The 22,809-nt window shown below is 41.6% G+C and overlaps 1 protein-coding gene across 5 annotated transcripts in view; it reads right to left on the reverse strand.

Annotated features, from left to right (window-relative positions):
- Positions 1 to 22,809, reverse strand: part of LOC111871915 (cytochrome P450 9e2) — a 63,976-nt gene that overhangs the window by 35,762 nt on the left and 5,405 nt on the right. For 2 of the 5 annotated variants that reach the window (XM_023865319.2, XM_023865318.2), the window contains exon 2: positions 13,750 to 14,167. In XM_023865319.2, the coding sequence (XP_023721087.1) occupies positions 13,750 to 14,143 (394 nt within the window). In that variant the 5' untranslated portion in view covers positions 14,144 to 14,167. Of the gene's footprint in view, positions 1 to 1,330; positions 1,570 to 5,080; positions 5,195 to 13,749; positions 14,168 to 22,809 lie in introns of those variants that run through there. The other 3 variants (XM_023865313.2, XM_023865312.2, XM_023865314.2) reach the window with 3 other exon arrangements.

Genomic DNA, 22,809 nt, shown 5'->3' on the forward strand with positions numbered 1-22,809 from the left:
TTCCCCAGTAAGTTGATATCTTCCTGGCAGTCAGGATTGCTCTTTCTTAAGTTTACGTGGTTCCTCCCAAAGGAAGCCACTATTGCCCTCCATCGCGTTTCACACAAGGTCGGCTCCGTCTTTTCGCCTGCTTGAAAGTCCGTTGCAAACGGGACGGCCCCATTTCCGATGCACTAGCCACGCCAATCACTCTACTGGTTCTGCGCACTTTACCAACTACGGCTAATGTACGAGGAAGTGAACACTTTAACTCACGCGACCCACGCAACCCGGCTGAACGATCAATATACTTGCACTCTAGCAGCAGAATAGTCACCCAGTTAGTTCGATCACTCTCGACAACAATCCAACAGACAATCCTCTCAATCCTCCTAGATTGTGGACTACTGTGGACTGCAGAACTTACACTCCGAATCAATCTCCCAGATCGATCAACTCCATCTGATCTCCTGATATGATCTGATCTGCTTTCCTCCGTTACTGTACCAATTCTGTCGTGTTAAGCCATTAGCGAGAACAGCGTAGAAAACACCGTTTTTCAGCCAGTTCATTGGCGCGCAGGCCGCTGCCTAGCAACGGCCGTTGGCTCGTTGCTTGTTTCGCGGTAGCTGTCTACCAACGGGTCTATACGCGATAGTATTATGTCATCTTTATTATAATTTTTGTGATCAGCGAACCCGATTTGGTAAAAGTAGCGTATGTTACATATATTACAAGAAGCAAGAATTTCTGGGAAGAACTGATCTCTTACTTTGCTTTGATGTGACACGAACCGCATACATAATGTGTTCAAAGTGTCTTCTGTTGCTGCGTACTTGTTTCCGCGGAAACGTTTTTACAGAGAGCAAGTTTATCTCATAAGCTTTACTTTTTTCAGAATAGGAGAAGTCGGCTAAAAAGTGAGAAATCCTGTGTTATATAATCGAATTCTTTGTTTTAAATTATATTTCTTAAAACACAAAGAAAATGCTTATTTGCTCAAGGCATTCTCGTTCGTGCGCTCCGAGTGAACGGACGTGTTGTGAGAGCTAAGAGGTTACCGATCTGAAGTTCCGAGTGAGACAGAGAGTTAACTACAGTGCTCAGTTGAAAATCAAAACGTATTAGCAATACAACCAATTACAATATATTCAGTGGCGATTTGTAAGAGTCAAATCAAATCAGAAGAAACCTAAATACGGACAAGAAATGCTACCAGCCAGCAATGGACCAGGATGCAACAACTTTCAAATGTATCAACCCGTAAGTACCCAGTGGCAACCAACAATCATTAGTCAAGTAACTCCACCAACACAAATTCCAATACACATGCAAAACCAACATTTCTTACCTAGCGCATTCAACCTCCCATGCAATTCCCAACCGACTATAGATGACCTAATGTCATTAACAAATCAATGCAACCAACTGCACAGAACAACCCCCACCACTGATGATGAACAAGACGGGGACATCACTGAAACTACTAACACTACAACATGGCAAAAAGTAAGAGGCACCAAACGAAGGAAAACAAAGTCATCCAAATCAACAATCCTCCAGAAGCAACAGTAACAACAAACAACAGATATGACCTACTTCCAAATGAAACAGTAAATGAAGATGAAACAGAGAACGCAAACACAACAAAAAAGATTCCCAGGCCACCACCAATATTCGTATACGACGTCATAAACTATCCCCAGATGATAAATCACTTAGCCGTGGTAACAGAAGAAGAGAATTACAGCACCAGGTCAATGACAAACAACATAATCAAAATAAACTGCAACTCCCCAGAAACATACAGAAAGATGATAAACTTTATGAGAGGAAACAACATCATATTCCATTCGTACCAACCAAGAGACGAAAGGGCCTATAAAATGGTCATAAAGCACCTACACCATACGGTAGAACTACAGGACATAACGGAAGAATTAGCTGAACTAGGCCACAAGGTCAGAAACATAATCAATGCAAAGTATCGTCAAACTAAAGAACCGCTCAACTTATTCTTTATAGATTTAGAGCCAGCAAACAACAAGGAAGTCCCCAAAACAAAATCATTGAAATCGAACCGCCTAATAAATCCAAGCACATAATCCAGTGCACAAGATGCCAGTTGTACGGCCATTCTAAGACCTATTGCAATAGGCCTTACCTGTGTGTCAAATGTGGTGGACATCACAATTCAACAGCTTGCAAAAAGAGTAAAGACACCCCGGCAAAATGTGGCCTTTGTGGAGGATCGCATCCCGCAAATTACAAGGGCTGTGAATACTACCACAACTTAACTAAAAATTGAAATGCAACCCAAAAAACGCAACCCTCACCCTACTGCCCCCCTACCCAACACACTATCAATCCTGCCTCCTAGAGTAAACAGATCCTACGCAGACGTAACCAGAGGTCAGAACGACAACAGCCAAAACATAACTCTAAGCAAATTTCTAGAAGAATTCAAACAGATGTTTCATGAACTTATACAGCAAAATAGCTTAGTACTTAACATGCTAACCACGCTAATAAGCAAACTGAAATAATAACTAAGTTTCTGAGAATAGCGCTCTGGAATGCGAATGGTCTCATTGGGCACAAAGANGAGATTCTTAGCTGGAGGAGACTATAACAGCAAAAACGTCACATGGGGCTCAAGACTAACGACCACGAAGGACAATAACTATTCATATATCTCAAGTGGAACTCACCCTGCAAAAACACCAGACCTCCTAGACTTTTTTGTAACAAAAGGAATTTCGGCAGCATATACAGGCACAGTTCCTAATCTTGAACTTTCATCAGCTCATACTCCCATAATAACGACGATAAGTTCTTCAGTGATAAACAGACATAACACTTCAAGTTTACACAACCATAAAACCAACTGGGAAATCACCAACAATATAAATCTAAAAATAACGCTGAAGAATGCCGAAGACCTAGATTTTGCAATTGAAACACTAACAAAAGTCATGCAACAAGCCGCTATTCAATCCACGCCGCCACTGGAATCACAAAGAAGTATCAACAGTGCTCCTTTAGAAATCAAACAACTTCTAAAGGACAAAAGAAAGGCAAGAGCGATATGGCACCGAACCCACAACCCAACCGATAAAACCAGATATAACCAGTTGACAAATAAGCTAAAAGCCAAACTAAAAGAACTGAGAGAAGCATCCTTTACGGATTACATACAAAACCTCAGTCGGTATGATTACTCAATATGGAAGCCTATTAAAAACATAAAAAAACCTAAAGAATCCTCGCCACCAATACGAGAAACAACACCAACGGCAGGCCCCTGGGCAAGAAATAATAAAGAGAAATCTGAACTCTTTGCAAAATATTTTGCCAATATATTTACTCCGCATAATGAGGCAAGTGACCGGGAAATAGATCAAAACTTAGCAGCTACCATAGAAAAACAACAAACTGTAACAATCACCTCTCCGAAGGAAATTAAAGAAGTGATCAACTCTTTGGGTTTAAAAAAACACCCGGACTAGACCAAGTCACACCAAAAATGCTAAAGGAACTACCAAGAAAAGGAATAGTACTACTAACCTACATCTTTAATGGAATAATAAGAATGTCCTACTGGCCTAAGCACTTTAAAACCTCACAAATAATCACGATTGCCAAACCAGGAAACGATCGAACAGAAATCACTTCATACCGCCCAATCAGCATCATATCAGCGACGTCCAAAGTTTTTGAAAAATATATACTCAGAAGAATAAACAAAGATCTGAGGCCAGAAGAGTGGATTCCACACCACCAGTTTGGATTTCGTCAAGGCCATTCTACCATACAGCAGATCCATCTTCTAACAAATATCATCAACAAAGTCTTAGACGACAGAAGCTACTGTACAGCAGTGTTCTTAGACGTCAGCCAGGCCTTCGACAGGGTGTGGCACAGTGGTCTGCTATACAAGATCAAACAAATCCTTCCACCATCCTATTTTAATCTTCTTAAATCCTACCTAAGTGACCGGAAGTTTCAAATAAGAGTGGGAAACGAAAAATCTGAACCACAACCGATAAAAGCAGGCGTGCCACAGGGCAGTGTCCTTGGCCCAACTTTATACACCTTATTTACATTTGATCTACCTACTTCCCCAAATATAACTGTTGGAACATTTGCCAATGATATAGCTATATTGTCAGTCAACAAAAATCCATGAAGTGGCGCATGAGAATAAATGAAAACAAGACTTGCTACATAACTTTCACCCTACGAAAAAAGCCGGCACCTGACATATATATCAACAATATCCAAATACCACGCAAAACAGAAATAAAATACCTAGGTATGACTATAGATAGCAAACTAACATGGAAGCAGCATATAGTCAAGAAACGTAAACAAGTAGACCTAACCATTAAACAGCTAAACTGGCTAACAGGCAGGAAATCAAAGCTATCAGTCGAAAATAAAATCCTCATCTACAAGACTATAATCATTCCTGTTTGGACGTACGGCCTGGAGCTATGGGGCTGCGCCAGCAAATCCAACACAGCAATAATCCAAAGAAGCCAATCTAAGATCATACGAATGATAGTCGACGCACCATGGTATGTCTCCAACGCAACTCTCCACACCGATCTCGGTATATCTCCCGTACAAGACGTCATCCAACAAAAAAGCAACAGACATCACAACAAAATCATAACTCACAAAAATCCACTTCTAAAGACGCTATCGACAAGAGAAGACAACAGACGACTCAAACGAAACTGACCAATTGACCTGATTTGAACTCCCGAGGATTCGCTGCTGGACGCCTCCTCATCATGTCATCTCAACATTCATAATATTAGCCTATAGAATGTAGATTCTGATTGCTGATTAAACTAAAAAAAAATTGCTCAAGGCCAATTAAAACGAGTTTCACATTTCAAGGTAAAGTGTGCACGAATTGATAATTTCCAGTATTCTTGAGGTGTGAATTTCCAAGCTTCATAGCTTATGGAGTAATCTGAAGCCCCTCGCTAAATCGCCCCCTCTCCAGTCGAATTCGCTACTTTCAAACACTCACTTAATCCCACAACTTAACATTATAACATTTAAAACTTTAAGGCATTATTTAATTTACCTTGTATTTTAGAAAAGAAAACCGGTTCCTTAGAAACAAACAGCACTACAGTGCTTCCACGCTACTTTATACTCTCAACCCACAGCAACAAGACTGTATACCGTCTAACGACAAGCCCTGCATTTCAGTGGAGTCTCAAGGACATGCGTGACCACTTTTATCCCGTTCGCTGGAAGCTCAAAAAAGTCGTCACCAACTGGTCACTGCATTAACTTACGTCAGATGCTGGCTGATTCTGAGCGCTTTCGTGAATTTAAATACTACGACACACCTCAACACTGCGTTAAAAGTGCTTTTTTATTGCTAGTGGGTTGGGACTAAGACCCTTGTACTGCGGCCACTTCTGGCCTATTGTACCAGCACCAGATGATAGGTGAGGGAGATTGTGGAGCAATTGGTGGAATGAAGATTGCACCACAATCACCCTCACCTATCAACTGCGGCTGGTACAATAGGCCAGAAGTGGCCGCAGTACAAGGGACTTAGTCCCACCCCACTAGTAATAAAAAAATAATAATATGGACAAGTGTTCCCCAAACCTGCTCAGACCCTTTAGCACCTGGACGTACTTCTACCCTAAATAGAACACAATGAAAAGTTGTTTCTTATACTGTTATTCGAACTTGGAACAATGATACCAGCGGAAAATAAGTAATGTTGCATCATAGTTTCCGCGCGTCAAATTGCAATATTAAGCCATCTAATTTATTATAGTGTTTCCCAACAGTAGTGACATATTAGAGCGAACACTAAAATAAATAAGAAAGACAAAGAAAATGATAAGAAACAAACAAATAAAAGGAAACGACAAGCAAATAAAATGTAACAAAAATATAAGAATATACGAAGGGCGTTCCGTATATAACGCCTCCTATATTTTTGTGTTAATATGTAACGTCTAAGCTGGATGTTGGTGGTGTTGTAGTATAGGTTGAACCTTCCCTCCAATGTACTGTTAGTTTGGTTGTCGTGCGACAGATAGCGACAGCAGAACAGTCTACCAAAATGGCGTCTGACATAAAAGTGCGTATGAAACAGAGATGTGTTATTGAATTTCTCACTGCCGAACAAATTGCACCCATTGACATCCATCGACGCTTGCTAAAGGTGTACGGAGATGATACAGTGGATGTCAGCACAGTGAGTCGGTGGGTAGTGCGTTTCAACAGTGGCGAAAGTGAAGTGCATGACAAGCCACGCTCTGGGCGTCCTTGCTCAGCTGCCACTCCTCACAATGAACAGCGACTCGGTCAGCTCATCCGTACAGATCGGCAGAAAACGGCCAGGGAACTGTGTACACGGCTTAATATCGGCTGTAATGCACTGGAAACAATGTTCGGGAAGCTGGATTATCGCAAAGTTTGTTCCAGGTGGGTCCCGCGGATGCTTATACAGGACCATAAAACTCATCGAATGGAAGTCTGTCAGGACCTGTTGCACCAGTCTGAGGCTGAAGGCAGATGATCAGACAAAAGATTCTGGACTGAATGATAGCAAGCATTACCCGAGTTAAATCTCCTCTTAATTTTCTTATGAATCAGGTTTTGATTTGTTATCGTCGTTCCCAAATATCTGAACTGTGCCACATTATCAAAACATCTGTTTCCTACCTTTATGTCATGATTTGGCCTGCATTTTGGTGACGAGATAGCAACATATACTTAGTTTTCTCTTTGTTTACTTCTAGACCAACCTCCTTACTTGCATCAATCAAAGTCTGTGTGTTTCTCTTTATGGTATTTATATTATCACCCGGTAGATTAACATTATCAGCAGAGAACAACAGCTGATGTGTCCCATTTAGTTTCAGTCCCACATGGTTTCCCTGGACCTTCCCAATGGCATATTCTGCAGCAAAGTTGAAAAGGAGTGGCGATAAAGCACCTCCTTGTCTTAGAACATTCTGGATTGGGAACTTATCAGATAAATATGTACCTATACGGAATTTACTATACGTTTCGTTTAAACAAATGTTAATCAGCTTAACTAGTTTCATGGGTACCCCAAACTCTATCAGAATATTGTGCAATAATTCCCTCCTAACTGAATCATACGCTTTCTTGAAGTCTATGAATAACTGATGTATTGTCTCATCGTACTCCCATTTTTTCTCAGTTATCTGACGAATGCAAAAGATCTGATCTGTAGTTGATCTGTTACGTCGAAACCAACACTGATGATATCCAATAATTTCATCTGTATATGGACTTAACCTTGAAAGAAGAATATTGGATAAAATTTTGTATGAAGTTGATAGCACTGATATCCCCCGATAATCACTACAGTCAGTTTTATCACCCTTCTTGTGAACTGGTACAAAAATAGACTCATTCCACTGATCAGGAAATTTTTCCTTATTCAAAATAGAATTAATTAGCTTATGGATCTTAGAACGTAATATTTACCCTCCTGCTTGAAGAAGTTCTGCCGAAATTTGATCACTACCTGGCGATTCATAACTTTTCAATTTTGCAAAAGCACTTTCAACCTCAAAAGGGCTAGGATCAGGTATTAACGGCTCAGCTGTATGGATTTCTATCCCCCTAACATCACTGACCCTATGTACATTCAATAACTGAGAGAAGTAGTTCCTCCACCTATTCAAAATGTTGTGGGAATCTGCAAGCAGATCACCATTCTCATCCTTCACTAAGTTACTTCTAGGTTGGTAACCCCTCTTAAAGTCATTTATTCCTCTGAACAGGTCTTTAATTTTCTTGTTATTACTATTCGTTGCAAGCTGATAAACTTTGTCTTTCAGATATTCCTTCTTTTTATTCATTAAATGGTTGCTGGTTTGACGTCGTATATTGTTCAGATTATCCCCATTTATTTCGCTTGAATCCTGTAACCACTGCAATTTGGCTTCTTTTCTTTTGTCTGCTAATTCTGAGCATCCTCATCGAACTGTGGCTTATGCTTCTTCAGTTCACAATAACCTAGACACACTTTGGCAGAATTTTTGATATTTTCTCTAAATTTTCCCAAGCTGTTTTAACATCACCTCGGTGTCTAAGATTTCTAATGATGCGAACCTATTTTTGATTTCCTTACCGTTTACCTCGTTCACATTTTTTGTTTATTTAAGAAATTAAGAAAACAACAACATATTTTTAGCAGCGCTGGCACCCCTGACTGAAGGTATGTGCTTTACACTATTGCCTGCAGTAAAAACAGAGGAGTCTAAAATTATTTTAGAGGGTCCACGAGGGCAGAGAGTATCAATGAAGTAGTGGTTCGTTTTTCCTTAAAATATCAAAAAGAAATAAAATCACCAAGATACTGTCGTCTGGAATAAAATATTGTAAATTTTAATAATCCTCAAATCAAATTATAATTACGAGAAAATTCCAGCTGATCAAATCGACTGTAACACAAATTTAGAAATTTATTTTTTATATTTTCATGTGTATTAAAATATACTGTGACCGTTCACCAGAATTAGGGTTAATATATATTAGGTTAACCAAGTCAATAACTATAGGTTATGAGGTATAACGTCATGGGCTTCCAGCCCCTTGACAGAGGTTTTTAAACTTATCCCCACCCCCTCCCCATGCGGGACTGGGTCACGCGGTGTTGCCCTCTCCCCTCCCCTCCCTTCTACCCCTGGGAGCCTTGCTTGGAAGTTAATGAGAGTTCGGAAGTACAGTACTGGTTATGGATCCATAGGGTGCTCGCGGCGCTGAGCCAGCTAGTAAGTGATTGTCAAATTTCTGTCTGGCAGGGAGTCTAAATTTGGTTTCGGTGTGTGGGAGCTGGTTCGCGGCCGGCGAGATCGCCCGCGGTCGTCTGTCGTCGGGGTTGTGCACGGCGGCGACTCGCACCACTTTGGGTTAAACTTGTGTTGTATACTATATATCGTGTACTTGCTTTTGACTCAGCTTTTGACGAGAGCCGTATGACGGAGCACCGTTTCCCCCTCCCCCAGACTGAGGAAGGGTAGACGGAGCCGAAAGGTGCCAGAGAGTGAGGGTGCTGTGGTAGCAGACCGTATACCGCACAGTTATTATAATCTTTTTTATTGCTAGTGGGGTGGGACTAAGTCCCTTGTACTGCGGCCACTTCTGGCCTATTGTACCAACCCAAGATGACAGGTGAAGGTGATTGTGGAGCAATTGGTGGAATGAAGAGTGGCAGGGGAAACCGAAGTACTCGGAGAAAACCTGCCCCAATGTCACTTTGTCCATCACAAATCCCACATTACCTGGCCTGGGCTCGAACCCGGGCCGCCGCGGTGGGAAGCCAGCGACTAACCGCTTGAGCTATTGCGCGGCCCTAAAACTATGGGTTATAAGTGAAGAGTAAGAAGAGTCACACTTTTACATTCAGAAAGAAACACAAGCTCACCCTTCCTGTGTGGGACAGGAAGGAACAGCTGCTACGTGTCCTGGAATTTCAGCTGTTTTAGCTACAGCTGCAAGTCTTTAGTAATCTGAGACATGACAGCTAGTGCAAGCTATAAACTACAAGAACCTAAACCGAGCTGAGTATACAGCAAGGTGCTGTCAAAATTGCCGTTGAAAATTTATGGGCTGAAATCGTGCAGCGAATCTGTATCATCGGGAAATGTACATTTCTGATGGATTCCGAAATTCTTAACTGGATCAATAATGTCTGTTTAAGGGAGAAGTTGCCTCTTCAAAGTCTGAGTTCGCTACTTTGGAGAGCTCATTTACCAGAATAGTCGTCTACCAACTTCTGAAGTCTGCGTACGCAAACCTGCGTCACGCCGTCACAGACCCAACTTGTTCAAGGTTACATTTTGTGTAACCTTCACTGAGTAGAAGTGAACTTACTGGAATGCTGAAATAAGAAGAGAATAAACATCGTATTAAGGAGTGAGCCCTGGAGCAAATAAAGTAACTAAATTGGTTTATAACTCCAAGTGGACAATAAAGAATGTATTGAGTGAAATTGTGATGATGTTAGTGTAAAGTTGTTGGCGTAGGTTTCTTCCCGCTCTGCCGGAGAGAGTCATTACGCAATAATAATAGAGTTCATCTCTACCAGATCCTGAGTAGACTGGCTGACCCACATTACTCACCTGAGCACGCTGCACACATATGCTCACTGGCGCTCAACCATCATTTTACTTTCCTAGATACGTACATGTCCGTTTAAGAACCAGGAGTCAGAAGTAATCGTAAGGGAGCAGCAGTTCAAGGTGAGAAACAGAAAAGGGGGGAGCAGTTATACTACTCGCGTAAGGTCATTCCAGGTGATTGAGGCATACCTATACAATCAGAATGGAACTCCACTTTTTCTTCCTCACCGAGCGTTTTGGAGTAGCGGTGACGGTCCAGACTGGCATTAGGGAGGTTCTCGTTTCGAATCGAATTGCAGTGAGACAAGTGCAGAAGGCAGACGTGCTCTGTAAGCTCCGTCGGTCAGGCTGTGTGAATCCATACAAAACGTATCAAAAGCGAATCTGTTTAATAATAAATCAGATTAACTGTCAGAACCTTCAGTTATTTGTATGGTTGTAAAAGAATAATGTGTGAAAATGAGGACAATTTTGTGCTCCTTTAAAATTCAGCCTACGACATTCATGAGTGTATACACAAAAAGTTAAACGTGAAGGTCAACACAGTCCAAGTGGATGGGCCAGAAATACAATTATTTATGAAGTTTAATAAAGGTCAAAGAGGTTCAGAACTTTTGCAGGACACGAGAGAAGTTCTTTACGAGCACACCAATGGTGTGTGTAGCCTGTGAAACTAGTGTATTCGGTACGCGGAAAATTCGGAACGCCAATTTGTCCCCTGAAATGTTAATGAAAAATCAGAAATGTTCAACATCCGGACAGCTAGGAAGTAAAGAAAACAAGGAAGACAACTAAACAGACACCGAACCAAGTCCAATGAGAAATCCCAGTCAGCAAACAACAAAATGGCAAGGATATAACGAAGCAGAGAAAACGGGAGGGGGGGGGGAATCCCCAAAATGATTATTAAAACAAAGAGAAGTTGAAAATGAAACAAGCACCTGAAACATTAGAAGATGGCGTAAGGGAGCGCAACAAACAATGTAGACTTGACTCATAAGAAGACCGGAAAGAACAAAGATCTGCTGCTAATGCCTCAGAGACAGACACGTTACAAATAGATGACAACCTAACCGAAAACCAGATTACAGACCGTAAGGACCATGAGAACACATCTCTCGATGAGATCATCACACTCATATCAATTGTCGGAGAGACAACAAACCAGGACCTACCGGAAGTGTACCTTAACCGGAAGAAAAGACACGGCGTATGCTAACAAATCACGCACAAGAAAGAGAGGTAGAGGTGGTACCAGGAAATGAAACACGCCGGAAACTGCGGTGGATACATCATAAATCCAACACACGAAGACAGATTACACTCACAAAATATCAACAGAACAAAACCGAAACAAAGAAACATAGGCAGAAGACTTGCATGCAAGAGGTTGTACGATACATGCAGCGCACATGAATATCGGGACAATACAACGGGCTGCAGCGACAAGAGACACGACAGAACGGTAGAGAGGCATTACGGCACGACGCCAGCGGACACCCATCAGGATCCGTAAACAGGAAGGAAACTGAAGCGTTCTTTAAAGGTTAAATTAATTATTAAGAGCTCAAGAGCCCAGAGGCAAATCTTAGTATAATTACAAGCAGAGGGACAAACAAAAAGACAAACAAAAGAAACAGAAATTCCGAGAAGGGCCCCCTCACGTCGCCTCACACTACGACTTACCAACTAATAACTACGACCAGAACAAAAAACCTGACGACCCCAGAAACGACTTATAATTTAAGCATATTTAGAACTAACTCTGTAAATCAAAGCATAATTCGAGGAAATTCCAGTTTGAATGTTAAATTACATTGAAACTATAGTAATATTAACTCCAAACTATATATATATCTTAAAATCTTAAACTTAATTAAAACTATCTGTTAAGAAAGAACTTTGTGTGTATTCATTAGATTATACTTAAAAAAAATGAAATGAACTGTAATAATGTGGATGCATATTAAAAACACAATTTAAGAACAAAGACTGAGCTCTTGTAAATTCGCCTGATGATTATGTGTATATCCTCCTTTCTGCAACATTGGTCCCTGCATCGACAAAATCAAGTTTGTTTACTAAGATTTTACACAGGCTGTATTCTCCTGTGCAGTATTAACGCGATGCATAAAGCATCCATGAAACGCTTCGGTTCACTTCAATTTCTTAATCTAAGGCAGTGAGTACGATTCCTTAGACACGGGATGAGCGCGCCACAAGGCCGCTACCTAAAACAAATACAGAATAAACACAACTGGAACCCACGATCCCAGCGTTCGACCGCACGGCCTCGGATCGGCTGTAACGGGCAGTACACAGCTGCCTCCGTAATTCTGGAGCAAGTGGCGCAACAGGTAGAGCCCTGTGTTAAACGCCGTACTTTTGCAACGGTGGTAGCTTTTGCTGGCCGGAGGTTATTTAAATGCCCGCTGCTAGTGCGTGTTTAAATGTCCGTTCCTGTTTACTTACGCTTACTCCGTGGCCTGTAGTCCGCAAGCGAACTATACCGACCGTCCGTTCCTGTTGGGGTGCTTAAATAATTTTAAGCATCGTGTTTGAAATTGTTGCACCTAATACAATTTTTATGATAAATGAATGGAATTAACTTCCTTTTTATCAGCAAAGAACATAAAGTCACATATTGTAATGTAAGATTTTAAAATATTTAAGCAAAAATGTTTTTTCTTTTTTTTTTTGGTAATTCGATTCGCGCTGTACAAATAGTGTCCCACTTCTTCAATAAGTGGTTGTTGTTGCTGCTTGTAACACTTAACGTTCTTCCACAGTCCCTGATGTCATGAAACATCTGGGAGACCTAAAAATGAATTTATCTGCAAGTAAAATTCACAATTTTGTTACAGCCTTCAGTTATTCGACTGTTGATTAGAGGGACAGAAGGGTGAAAATATGGGAATTCAGGAGGGACTGCCGAGAAAAGTCCTTCTTTTGTACATGAATGACAACCACTTCCACTGCAGCTGCAGCTGGTCGCAACCAGACGCTTACATCATAGCTTAGATACCGTGTGCATTCAGAGACTGTGCATTTTTTAATGCTTTCGAGGAGTACCAGACAAAGGAGAGATTCAGCTAGTTGACGCGGTGAGGCGGAGGCTATATATACATCAAGCAGATAACAACACAAGAGGTGCGTCCCTTGCATTTTACTCCACGCATCGTTTAACAACATGCAGGACTGGAAAGAATATGGCAGAAAGCAGGGTTAAATTAACAAACGATGACACTTCTGTTGAATCCTCAACGGCTGTCACACTAGTTACAGCAACAAGCGTGACGAGTTTCCGAACCAAGTGCCGTTGGTAGAGCTCACACCTCGCACTGCTATTCCAAAATATGTCATGGTATCCAGTACCCTCAGATGCTGGCCTACAAATGGTTAAAGCGACGTGTAATCCAAGACCTTTATATATTACAAGCAACCTGCACGTGTAAATACGCTCACCTATGGCCACCGGTAAGCCGTCAAGTGGCGCCTCTGTCGGCGTTCCTGCGAACTCATTGCAACCGACTCGGAGAGGATGGTACATTATTTTCTTTATATACAGAAGGAAATGCAGTACTATTATAGATACCGATAATACAGACATGAATTTCCTTACCTTTAAGGGCGAAGAGTATTCTTGACCACACAGGTTCGGCATCCGTTGGTAATACAGAGCGGTGGTCCGTGAAATATTCGAAGTCCTTCACAGCTATCGCCTTTATGAGTTCTAGGTCTCTCAACACAAGAACGGGCTGCTTAAACATAAAGAAGCCTCCATACGGGTGATCCTTCAGTTTGTTGTATGTACTCATCACAAGCTGAGGAAAATATTGCTTTCTTAGTAACGAAGGCCCCATTGAGCCGACAAATGGAAGTGGTTTCACGAACGGTACATTCTGCTTGGAGAAATGGTTGTAGTTACTGGTTCCCCAGAAATACAGTGCGACACCAGTGAAGAGAAGAAGCAACACCCAGTCCGAGCACGACCAGGTCCAGTCTAAGAATGCCATCTGTGTATGGTCTGCTTTCAAATTCTAAAATTAAACAGAAGACATAACACTGACAGTGAGGTTTTGCACATTATCTGTTTATAGGTGGCTTATTTTCTATAAATATTTGGAAATGTAAACAAACTCAAAAGACGCATTAAATTAAAAGGTAGAAATAAAAAAATGTTTCACACAAATTTCAGTTCATATAAAATTATTTCTAGGTAACAAAACATAAAGAACAATAATTGATTGTGGCAGTAGAATGTGTATTTTAAACTCAAAGGAATCCCAGAAGTCACAAGTATCATAAATCAATTTTAGCATTACTGGGCTTCAGCAGACTATACCATAGAGGAAATTTTGAGAAAGGGAATAGCTGGAAGTTATACGTAAGAAAATAACAGTGAAGCCCCAAAAAAAGAAAAACGACATTATACAGTACTCAAGATGTCAGCGATATGGGAATACAAAACATACTGCACAAAATCGTATACTTGTGTTAAATGTGGAGGCGAACACAACACAACCTTGTGTAAAAAGAATCCAAATACTCCGACAAAATGAGCCGTATGAGGAGGAAACCACCCGGCCAATTACAAAGGTTGTGAAATATATAAAAAGTTACAAAAAGTAAGAAACAAAACAACAATTCAACCACGACGAAACTTCATTCAATCACATAAAATAAATATTAACATCAACAATAATAACCGATTTCCTCCTTTAAACCACAATTAACCTCCAGTCCCAACTACAGCAAACCAACAGACTCCCTATTGCAAAATATTCACACAAAACCTACAGTCATCCAACATATCAGAGCAGCTTTCAACTTTCTTGAATGAATTCAGAGCTATGATTAACCAACTAATCAGTCAAAAGAGCATGGCATTAAACATGCTAAGGTACGAATTATTACTATAGAATGCCTAACGACAAACTAGAACTGCAAAACTTCCTACAAACACACAAAATAGATATTGCATTAATAGTAGGGGTGCACTTCACTACTAGAACAATGTTTAAAATACCATATTACAAAGTATACCATGTTCCTCACTGCACATGAGGGTGCAGCTGTTAAAATTCGAAGTGCAATCAGTCACCATGAACTACCACACCATCAGTCAGACAAAATGCAAGCTGCCTATATTCAAGTTGATGCTAGCCCATGGACTTTTACAATCTCTGCGATCTACTGCCCTCCAAGACATGCTATATCTGTCCAAAACTACGTACATGGCGTTCTTCCAGTCACTGGGATCCAAATTCCTGACGGGTGGAGATTGGAATGCTAAACTTAAGGAATGGAGATGGGGAAATGTAACACCAAAAGGAAGAAATCTCTTACACGCCATAAATAGACAAGTCTGTAAATATCTGAACACCGGCGAACCGACATACTGGCCAACAGACCCAAATAATTTTTATTTCGTGCATCCTGTTGTGTTACTATATACAATTCTTTATTGGAATCCGTCGTAACACAACGACATAACGGTCAGTGGTTAAAATTATCTTAGCTACATGTTTCGGCTTTTAAAGCCATCATCAGGCATGATTATTATATCCACACACTATTGAACTGCATATTTCATTGGGAAATTAAATCGAGGATTGCCATGGCAAAAGCTGCATTTAGTAAGAAGAAGAATCTTTTTACCAGCAAATTGGACCACCTTAAGTGGTATTCAACCCCCATCCCAAAGGAAGAAAGGAAGAAAATAGACAATACCCCTCTCCATATCTGTGAGTTGGTAACCGAAATACGCAGAGCACGAAGCAGATGGCAGAGATCAAGGAAGACATATGACAGGCTCATTTATGACAGACTAAGGCGAAAACTGGGTGACGCCTTAACAAACGCGAAGAATAAACACTCGAACATTATATCGCGTCTCTCTCTAAAGATGGCCACACAATATGGAAGGCAACAAAGAAGTTCAAAAGACCCCAAATATGGATACCGCCGTAAGAAAATCGGTTAGAAGCTGGGCAAAATGTGACAGTGATAGTGATAAAGTCACAACGCTCGCGGAACATCTTACACATCCTAACATAAATCATAATGACAGTGAAACTGGAAACTTCCTGGAAATAGCATGTCACGTGTCGTTACTTATCAACCCCTTCTCACCTACAGAAGTAGTATAAGAGACTAAGAACATAAATCCGCATAAAGCACCCGGTTATGACCTTATCGCAGAAAAATACTCAGCCAATTACCAACAAAAGCAATAGTATTGCTAACAACCATCTATAACAGCATGCTCAGAATGTCGTACTACCAGATTATGTGGAAATTCGCCCAGATCATAATGATACGAAACCAGCCAATGAAGTAAATTCTTATCGGCCGATTAGTTTGCTGCCGGTCACATGGAAGCTTCTTGAGTTATTACTGAAGAGAATTAGAAACGACCTAGACCTGTCAAATGTTATTCCCGATTACCAATTTGGATTCAGTGTAGGACACACCACAGTACAATAAACTCATATAAACGTAAACTAGATCGTAACAAGCCTCGAAGGGGAAACATTGCGTACAGTAGTTTGCCTTGACGTAGCTCAGGCGTTTGACAAGATCTGGCACACTCGACTACTGTGTCGTCCTCAGCCCATACTCCCTACTTTTAAAGTCATCATCACTGAAAAATCCGACTTCGACAACACGTCAATGAAGAAGCGTCCAGGCTCCTAAATGTGGGAAACCTAACCAGGCGACTCAAACGGACCAAACCTTACGAACTAGCCAAGCAGCCCGACAGCTAAGGGATCCGATGGGCGAACTTAACATCATATAATCTTAGTAACTTAGTGTCAAATTAAAACAGATTGTTAGTTCAAGCGAACTAGTCTTTGTAACATTTTGCTTACAACTTGTAGCAGCCAATAAATAAAAATAAAAAATCACTGAAAGACACTTTCAAATAAAGTATAATAATAATTCAAATTCAGGTTGCTACCAGGTGAATTCAGGTGTACCGCAAGGAAGCGTGATGGGGCCCCTACTATACTTCATCTGTACTGCAGACTTGCCAATAACAAACAACACTACAATAGCAACCTTCGCGGATGACACAGCCCTGCTAGCAGCAAATAGTGGTCGAGTAGTAGCATCACAACATCTTCAGCATCACTGAAACCTCCTCCAGCAAGGGCACAGCAAATGGAAAATCAAAATAAGCCGGACAAAATCAGTGCAAGTTATATTCACCACGAAACGCATAACTTAGCCGCAGGTTACCATCAATAATATGCAAATACCGGTCCAACCCGAAGTAAAATACTTGGGATTATACCTCGACCAAAAGCTGACATGGCAGAAACACGCCAAAACAAAGCGTCAGAACTTAAATTCAAAAGTACGAGAAATGTCCTGACGTTGGGGCCGTAAATCTAAGCTATCCATAGAAAGTGTATTATAAAACCCATAAGGACATACGGTATACAGGTATGGGGCTGTACAAAACCATGAAACAAAAAAATAATTCAAAGACTTCAATCCAAATTCTTCCGCTCAGTAAACAAAGCACCTTGGTATGTCTCCAACTATAATATCCACAATGATCTGCAAATCCAATTTTTCATAGAAGAAATACACAGATTATCAACACTCTACCATCAAAGCATACTCGGACACAGTAACAGACTAGTTGCAAAAATTAGCAACCCACCAAATGTAAGAAGAAGTTTGAGGAGACAGTGGCCGTCTGACCTACCGCAACCCGCAAATGACAAAGATTAAAACCATCACCATTCCTCTACAGGGCCTGTCAGAGTATCATCAGTGGATGACTTCTCTGCTCAAAACACCTACTTAGAACAAATTTACTTATTGTGCCATATTATCGAGAGTATATTGTAAATATGTTAGTATAAATAAATATAAAGAAAGTGTAGCTAAACAAAAACAAGATAACAACAAAATCAGAAACATTATTTCGAAAGAACGAAAGAGATAACCTCCCATAGCTAGCACTGTTACGGACAGAGGGAAAAAGAGGCTTCTGGCAATTAAAACAACAATGCAAGAGACCAAAATAATCTTTGCATTCTTTGGAACAAGTTATATCACAGTTGGTTGAGGCAGTAGGCTACCAGCAGCGGTTTCATTTCCCGTTGAGGTCATTCGATGTTTAAATTGACCTAATCCTTCCAGCCGCACTATGACCCTGGGGTCGACCGACCCTCTAATAGAAATGAGAATAAGAAATTTTCCTAGGGGCTAAAGGGTGGCCAGCGCTTGAGGCTGACAACCTCACCGCTATCTGTGAGCCGATTATCTAGAAACTGTGGGAGCCTCGAATCTCACAACCCTATGGGCGTCCACGGCCCGTTACAGGGATATCTTACCTTTTTTACCTAGGAACTCGCAGAGTCGTTCAAAAGGTATAATTATATACATGTATGTATATACATATATAGATACACGAGGGTATAATGGGGGTTATGACAGGTAAAACCAAAGGCGGCTATAAAATACGGTGGCTTCTTGCATACCACGAAACTAAGATGTAACTCTTTGTATACAGTATTTGCGGCTCTTTTCTCTTTATTGCTAGTGGGGTGGGACTAAGTCCCTTGTACTGCGGCCACTTCTGGCCTATTGTACCAGCACCAGATGATAGGTGAGCGTGATTGTGGAGCAACTGGTAGAATGAAGATTGGCAGGGGAAACCGAAGTACTCGGAGAAAACCTACCCCAGCGCCACTTTGTCCATCACAAATCCCACTTGACCAGACCCGGGCCGCCGCAGTGGGACGCCAGCGACTAACCGCTTGAGCTATGGCGCGGCCAAGGTTTAGAGCTTAGACTGGACAGGTCAGAGCCCCATGTAGAGGCGGGGTCGAATACCTCCACCGTGACCCTGAGCGTCGTAGGAGGCGACGAAAACGGAAGTCTCACATCTGAGACAGTAAAATATGATCGCTAGTCCCAAGGGACTCGGACCCGAGAAAGAATGCGCTGGCGAGCACCAGCAGCAATTGCAAAGGACAGACCCGTCCTCTAGTCAGATAGAGCGCCCCACATCAACAAAACCTCAACTGTCAAAGAGTAATAAAGATCTGGTCGTGAGCCCCACGTGGGTGCTTTATCCCAAGACAGACCGGCCGACTGACCTACGGTAGTAACATAAGCCTCAGACTCAGCTTAGTCAGTCAGTTCATAGTGAGGAAGTAAAGAGAGACTAGGAAGATGGTGTCAAATGGCGGCGAGTTAGTTGCAAGAGTATTCAGTTGAAGGTCCGGTTCTGAAGAGAAGGTTTCATATGTGATATTTTGATTGTGTAATTCAGTGAGCCGTAGTAGAGCAGTCGGTATAGCGACGGGCTACGGGCTAAACGACCAAAGGGCCGGAGTTCGAGTACCAGTAGGGTCAGGATTTTCTCTTCTCCGTGTCGTCCAGACCGGCTCTGGGACCCACCCACCCTCCTATCCAATGGGTACCGGAAGCTATTTCCCCGGGAATAAAGAGGCCGGGGTGTGAAGCTGACCACTCACGTCCAGCTAGTGCCGAGGTCAAGAAAATATGACCCCATACATCCACTCGCCCATACGCCTTCATGGCGTAGTGCTTAATTAGTTAAGCATAGGGACAACTTTGTCTTTAATTCAGTGAGACTGTTGTAGTTACTGTGTCAAAATCAGTTGCCAGGTAACGGCTAGCGGAGATTGGAACAAATTGAAGACACTATCTGTGTGTGTCAAATGATCTGTAAAGAGTAGTCACGAGTCGTGAGTCTATATGTGGTCAATAAATCGAGTCACCAATATCCGATCCAAACCCCCGTTTAGAGTCACTCGAAATCTTGACATTACTGTCGAGAATGAAAGGCTTCGGTGGTCTTCGTGTGCTCGGACAAACATTGCTAATCCGCTGGTTACTGGATATGTCAGGAAATGTATGCATAAGGACAGTTTCATTTGTTGGAAACTGTTGCCAGACAACGACTGGTGAAAACACAGCACACTGAAAAGACTGAGTATTTGCTGTCGTGAACTGCAGAGTGTGTGAAGTAGCAATATCGCTATAATTGCCCGTAGTTACGTTTCAGAAGTGTTCAATAAATCCAATTACCAATCCAAATCCTTCTACAGTCACTCATGCAGGTGTTAACACTTTATTACTTTTCGGTATCAGTTTTCATCTTCTGAAATGTCGGCGAACCTGAAGGCTGTCAAGAAGGTGATAGCATCTCCTCAGACACGACCCGATTTTTGGTGAACTCTGTAAGGCTTGTGCAGCAAACTTGAGCTTGACTGACCCTTGTGTGGTCCAGAGACGAGTATTGAAAAACGTCGGTTATTTAAAATTACATCATTCGTTTTATTGGTTAATGAGTTTGTTATCCCAAAACACGTTCACCTCTAGTTCTTAATGTTGCAGGTAACATGTCTTGCCAGAACATCTTGGCGTTGGATACGTTCCATAAATCGTACCTGCTCTATCGAACGGATTGGCGTAAAGGTAATATTCGGTTCATAATCGGGAAGTACTCGTTTCGATTCTCTCTTGGAATATGGTGCATCCTGGCTGGTATTTTCGTGGTTTTCCTTGTCACTGTTGGGAAACAGCGGGACTGTGTCTCGATTATGAGACGACCGCTTCCTTTCAAATCCTTTCCAACGCATTATTCCTACATCATCCTACCATTCGATTGTATGTGACCTAGTTACCGTCAGAGCCGTAAAATACCCCACAAAAATATTTCGAAAATCACATGTCTCATTAAGCCTATTTCGTATCTCGTATCTTTTTAGAGAAATATTCCCTCTTCATTCTGATGATCATAAGAACGTCACAAAAAATTCCTGCACATAATGTGGACGGTTTGAACGGTAAGGTAGGTGGTGCAAGCAATAGGCCCAACCATGATGGCGTAAAGGACAAAAAAAAAAAAAAGAAGCAATCAGCCGTACTTTTACAGAGCACACACGGGTCTGTGGCCCATTCCAGATTCGAATTTCCGAACTTAGCTCGATTCAGAGACCAGCAAATTCTTCCAACAGAGATCCGACATCCTTCTACATATACATTGTACATACTCGTACATACAGAGCGTTCCAGAAGGAAAGGTCAGCATTCTGAGAGGTTATAGTATTTGTAATTCTTAGCAAAAAGCATGTAGGTACATGTGGCCTATTCCGGACGGTTTCCGAGATAACAGCTGTTTCACTGTACACTTCCAAAACTGTTGATAAGAAAGCCAAATCTCACTCTTCAGTTTTGTTACTGTCATTGCGTAATATGGGTTACCAGTTACCATGGAAATGAATGGTCGAGCGTTAATAATTTTCATGAATGTAGGTTATGTAGCAGATTATCAACGAGCGTGAAGGCTTTTGCTTCAGGAGTATCGTGCCTGTTCTGTGAGTAATGATATGTTGATGGCGCTATGTGAAGTGCCGTATTCTATATAAAAGAGGCTGTTTATGATTTACTTGTGTCAGTTGTTCTTTGGAAATGGCGCTAAAATGTCAGCCTCGACGCTTCATCAAATAATACTGTGACATGGCAGCTGAAAGACTAGAGTAGTGGAGATAGAAGAGACGGCCGTAGCTAGCAAACGGTCGAAAAAATCGTTTCCTTGGCAAAGGATACACACGCAACAACTGATGACATTGTTAGAGGCAGTGTTCTCTATCTGGTCCATCTCGAGGTTATATAGCGAGAGCCACTGGGAGAAGTCACGCAGTCGAGAATGGGAGGACCATTTTGAGCCATGGATTAGCTGTGAGGCACATTTTTGTTTGTTCAGTAAATCCATTTAACAATCCAAACCCCGTGTGTAGTCTTTAACATGTGACAGTACGTACGAATGAGAGAATAGGGGAGAAAGCAATGGAAGTTAAAAATAGTACGAGAGACTTGCCACTGAATCCTCAACGGCTTTTAAACCCCTTTCTTTTAACGATACTGTGATTAGTAAATAGTAAACGTAAGTAAAGTAAAGCTATCGCTGTAACAGGCCGTGGAGATCCACAGGGCTATGAAACGTTGAAATTCCAACATTTTCTAGACAGTCGGCTCACAGATGGCGGTAAGGTTGCTAGCCTTACACGCTGGCAGGTCGCCCTTTATCCCTAGGAAGATTCCTGGTACTCATTTCTCTTAGAGGCTGAGTCGACCCCAGGGCCACAGTGCGGCTGGAAGGATTAGACAAATTTAAAAAAAATCACCTAATCGGTAATCGAACTCGCGACCGTCCGGTTGTAACATAGCGCCTCAACCGACTACGGTACCTCGTGTAAATAGAGCGAAACATGCAGCCAATTTTGTTTCTATTATAAGTGTGCATGGCCTAATCTAAAGCAGAGATGACGTAAATAATAAATTTTACGAGGAATCAGAATGTGGAACTGTCCTGTTTGGATAAATGCAATATGAAAAAGTTGTTAGCAAATTTCAATGCTAAATTCTGACGGCAAGATACGTATCTTCATACCAACTGCATACGACGAGAGTTTGCGTGAAAGCAATATTGATATTGAAATGAAATTTAAGAACTTCATTGAATCCCGAAACGTCATGAATCTCTGTTAGTATAGTGACTAGGATATGGTCTCAGAGGTCGAGAATATCGGGTTCGGTTCCCGGAAGGGTTACAGTCTTCTCTCTTCGACCAGACGGGCCCTGCGACCCACCCAACCTCTTATCCAATGGATATCGTGGGCTTCTT

This window comes from Cryptotermes secundus, unplaced genomic scaffold (genome assembly GCF_002891405.2).
Source record: "Cryptotermes secundus unplaced genomic scaffold, Csec_1.0 scaffold1780, whole genome shotgun sequence".
NCBI classification, from domain to species: domain Eukaryota; kingdom Metazoa; phylum Arthropoda; class Insecta; order Blattodea; family Kalotermitidae; genus Cryptotermes; species Cryptotermes secundus.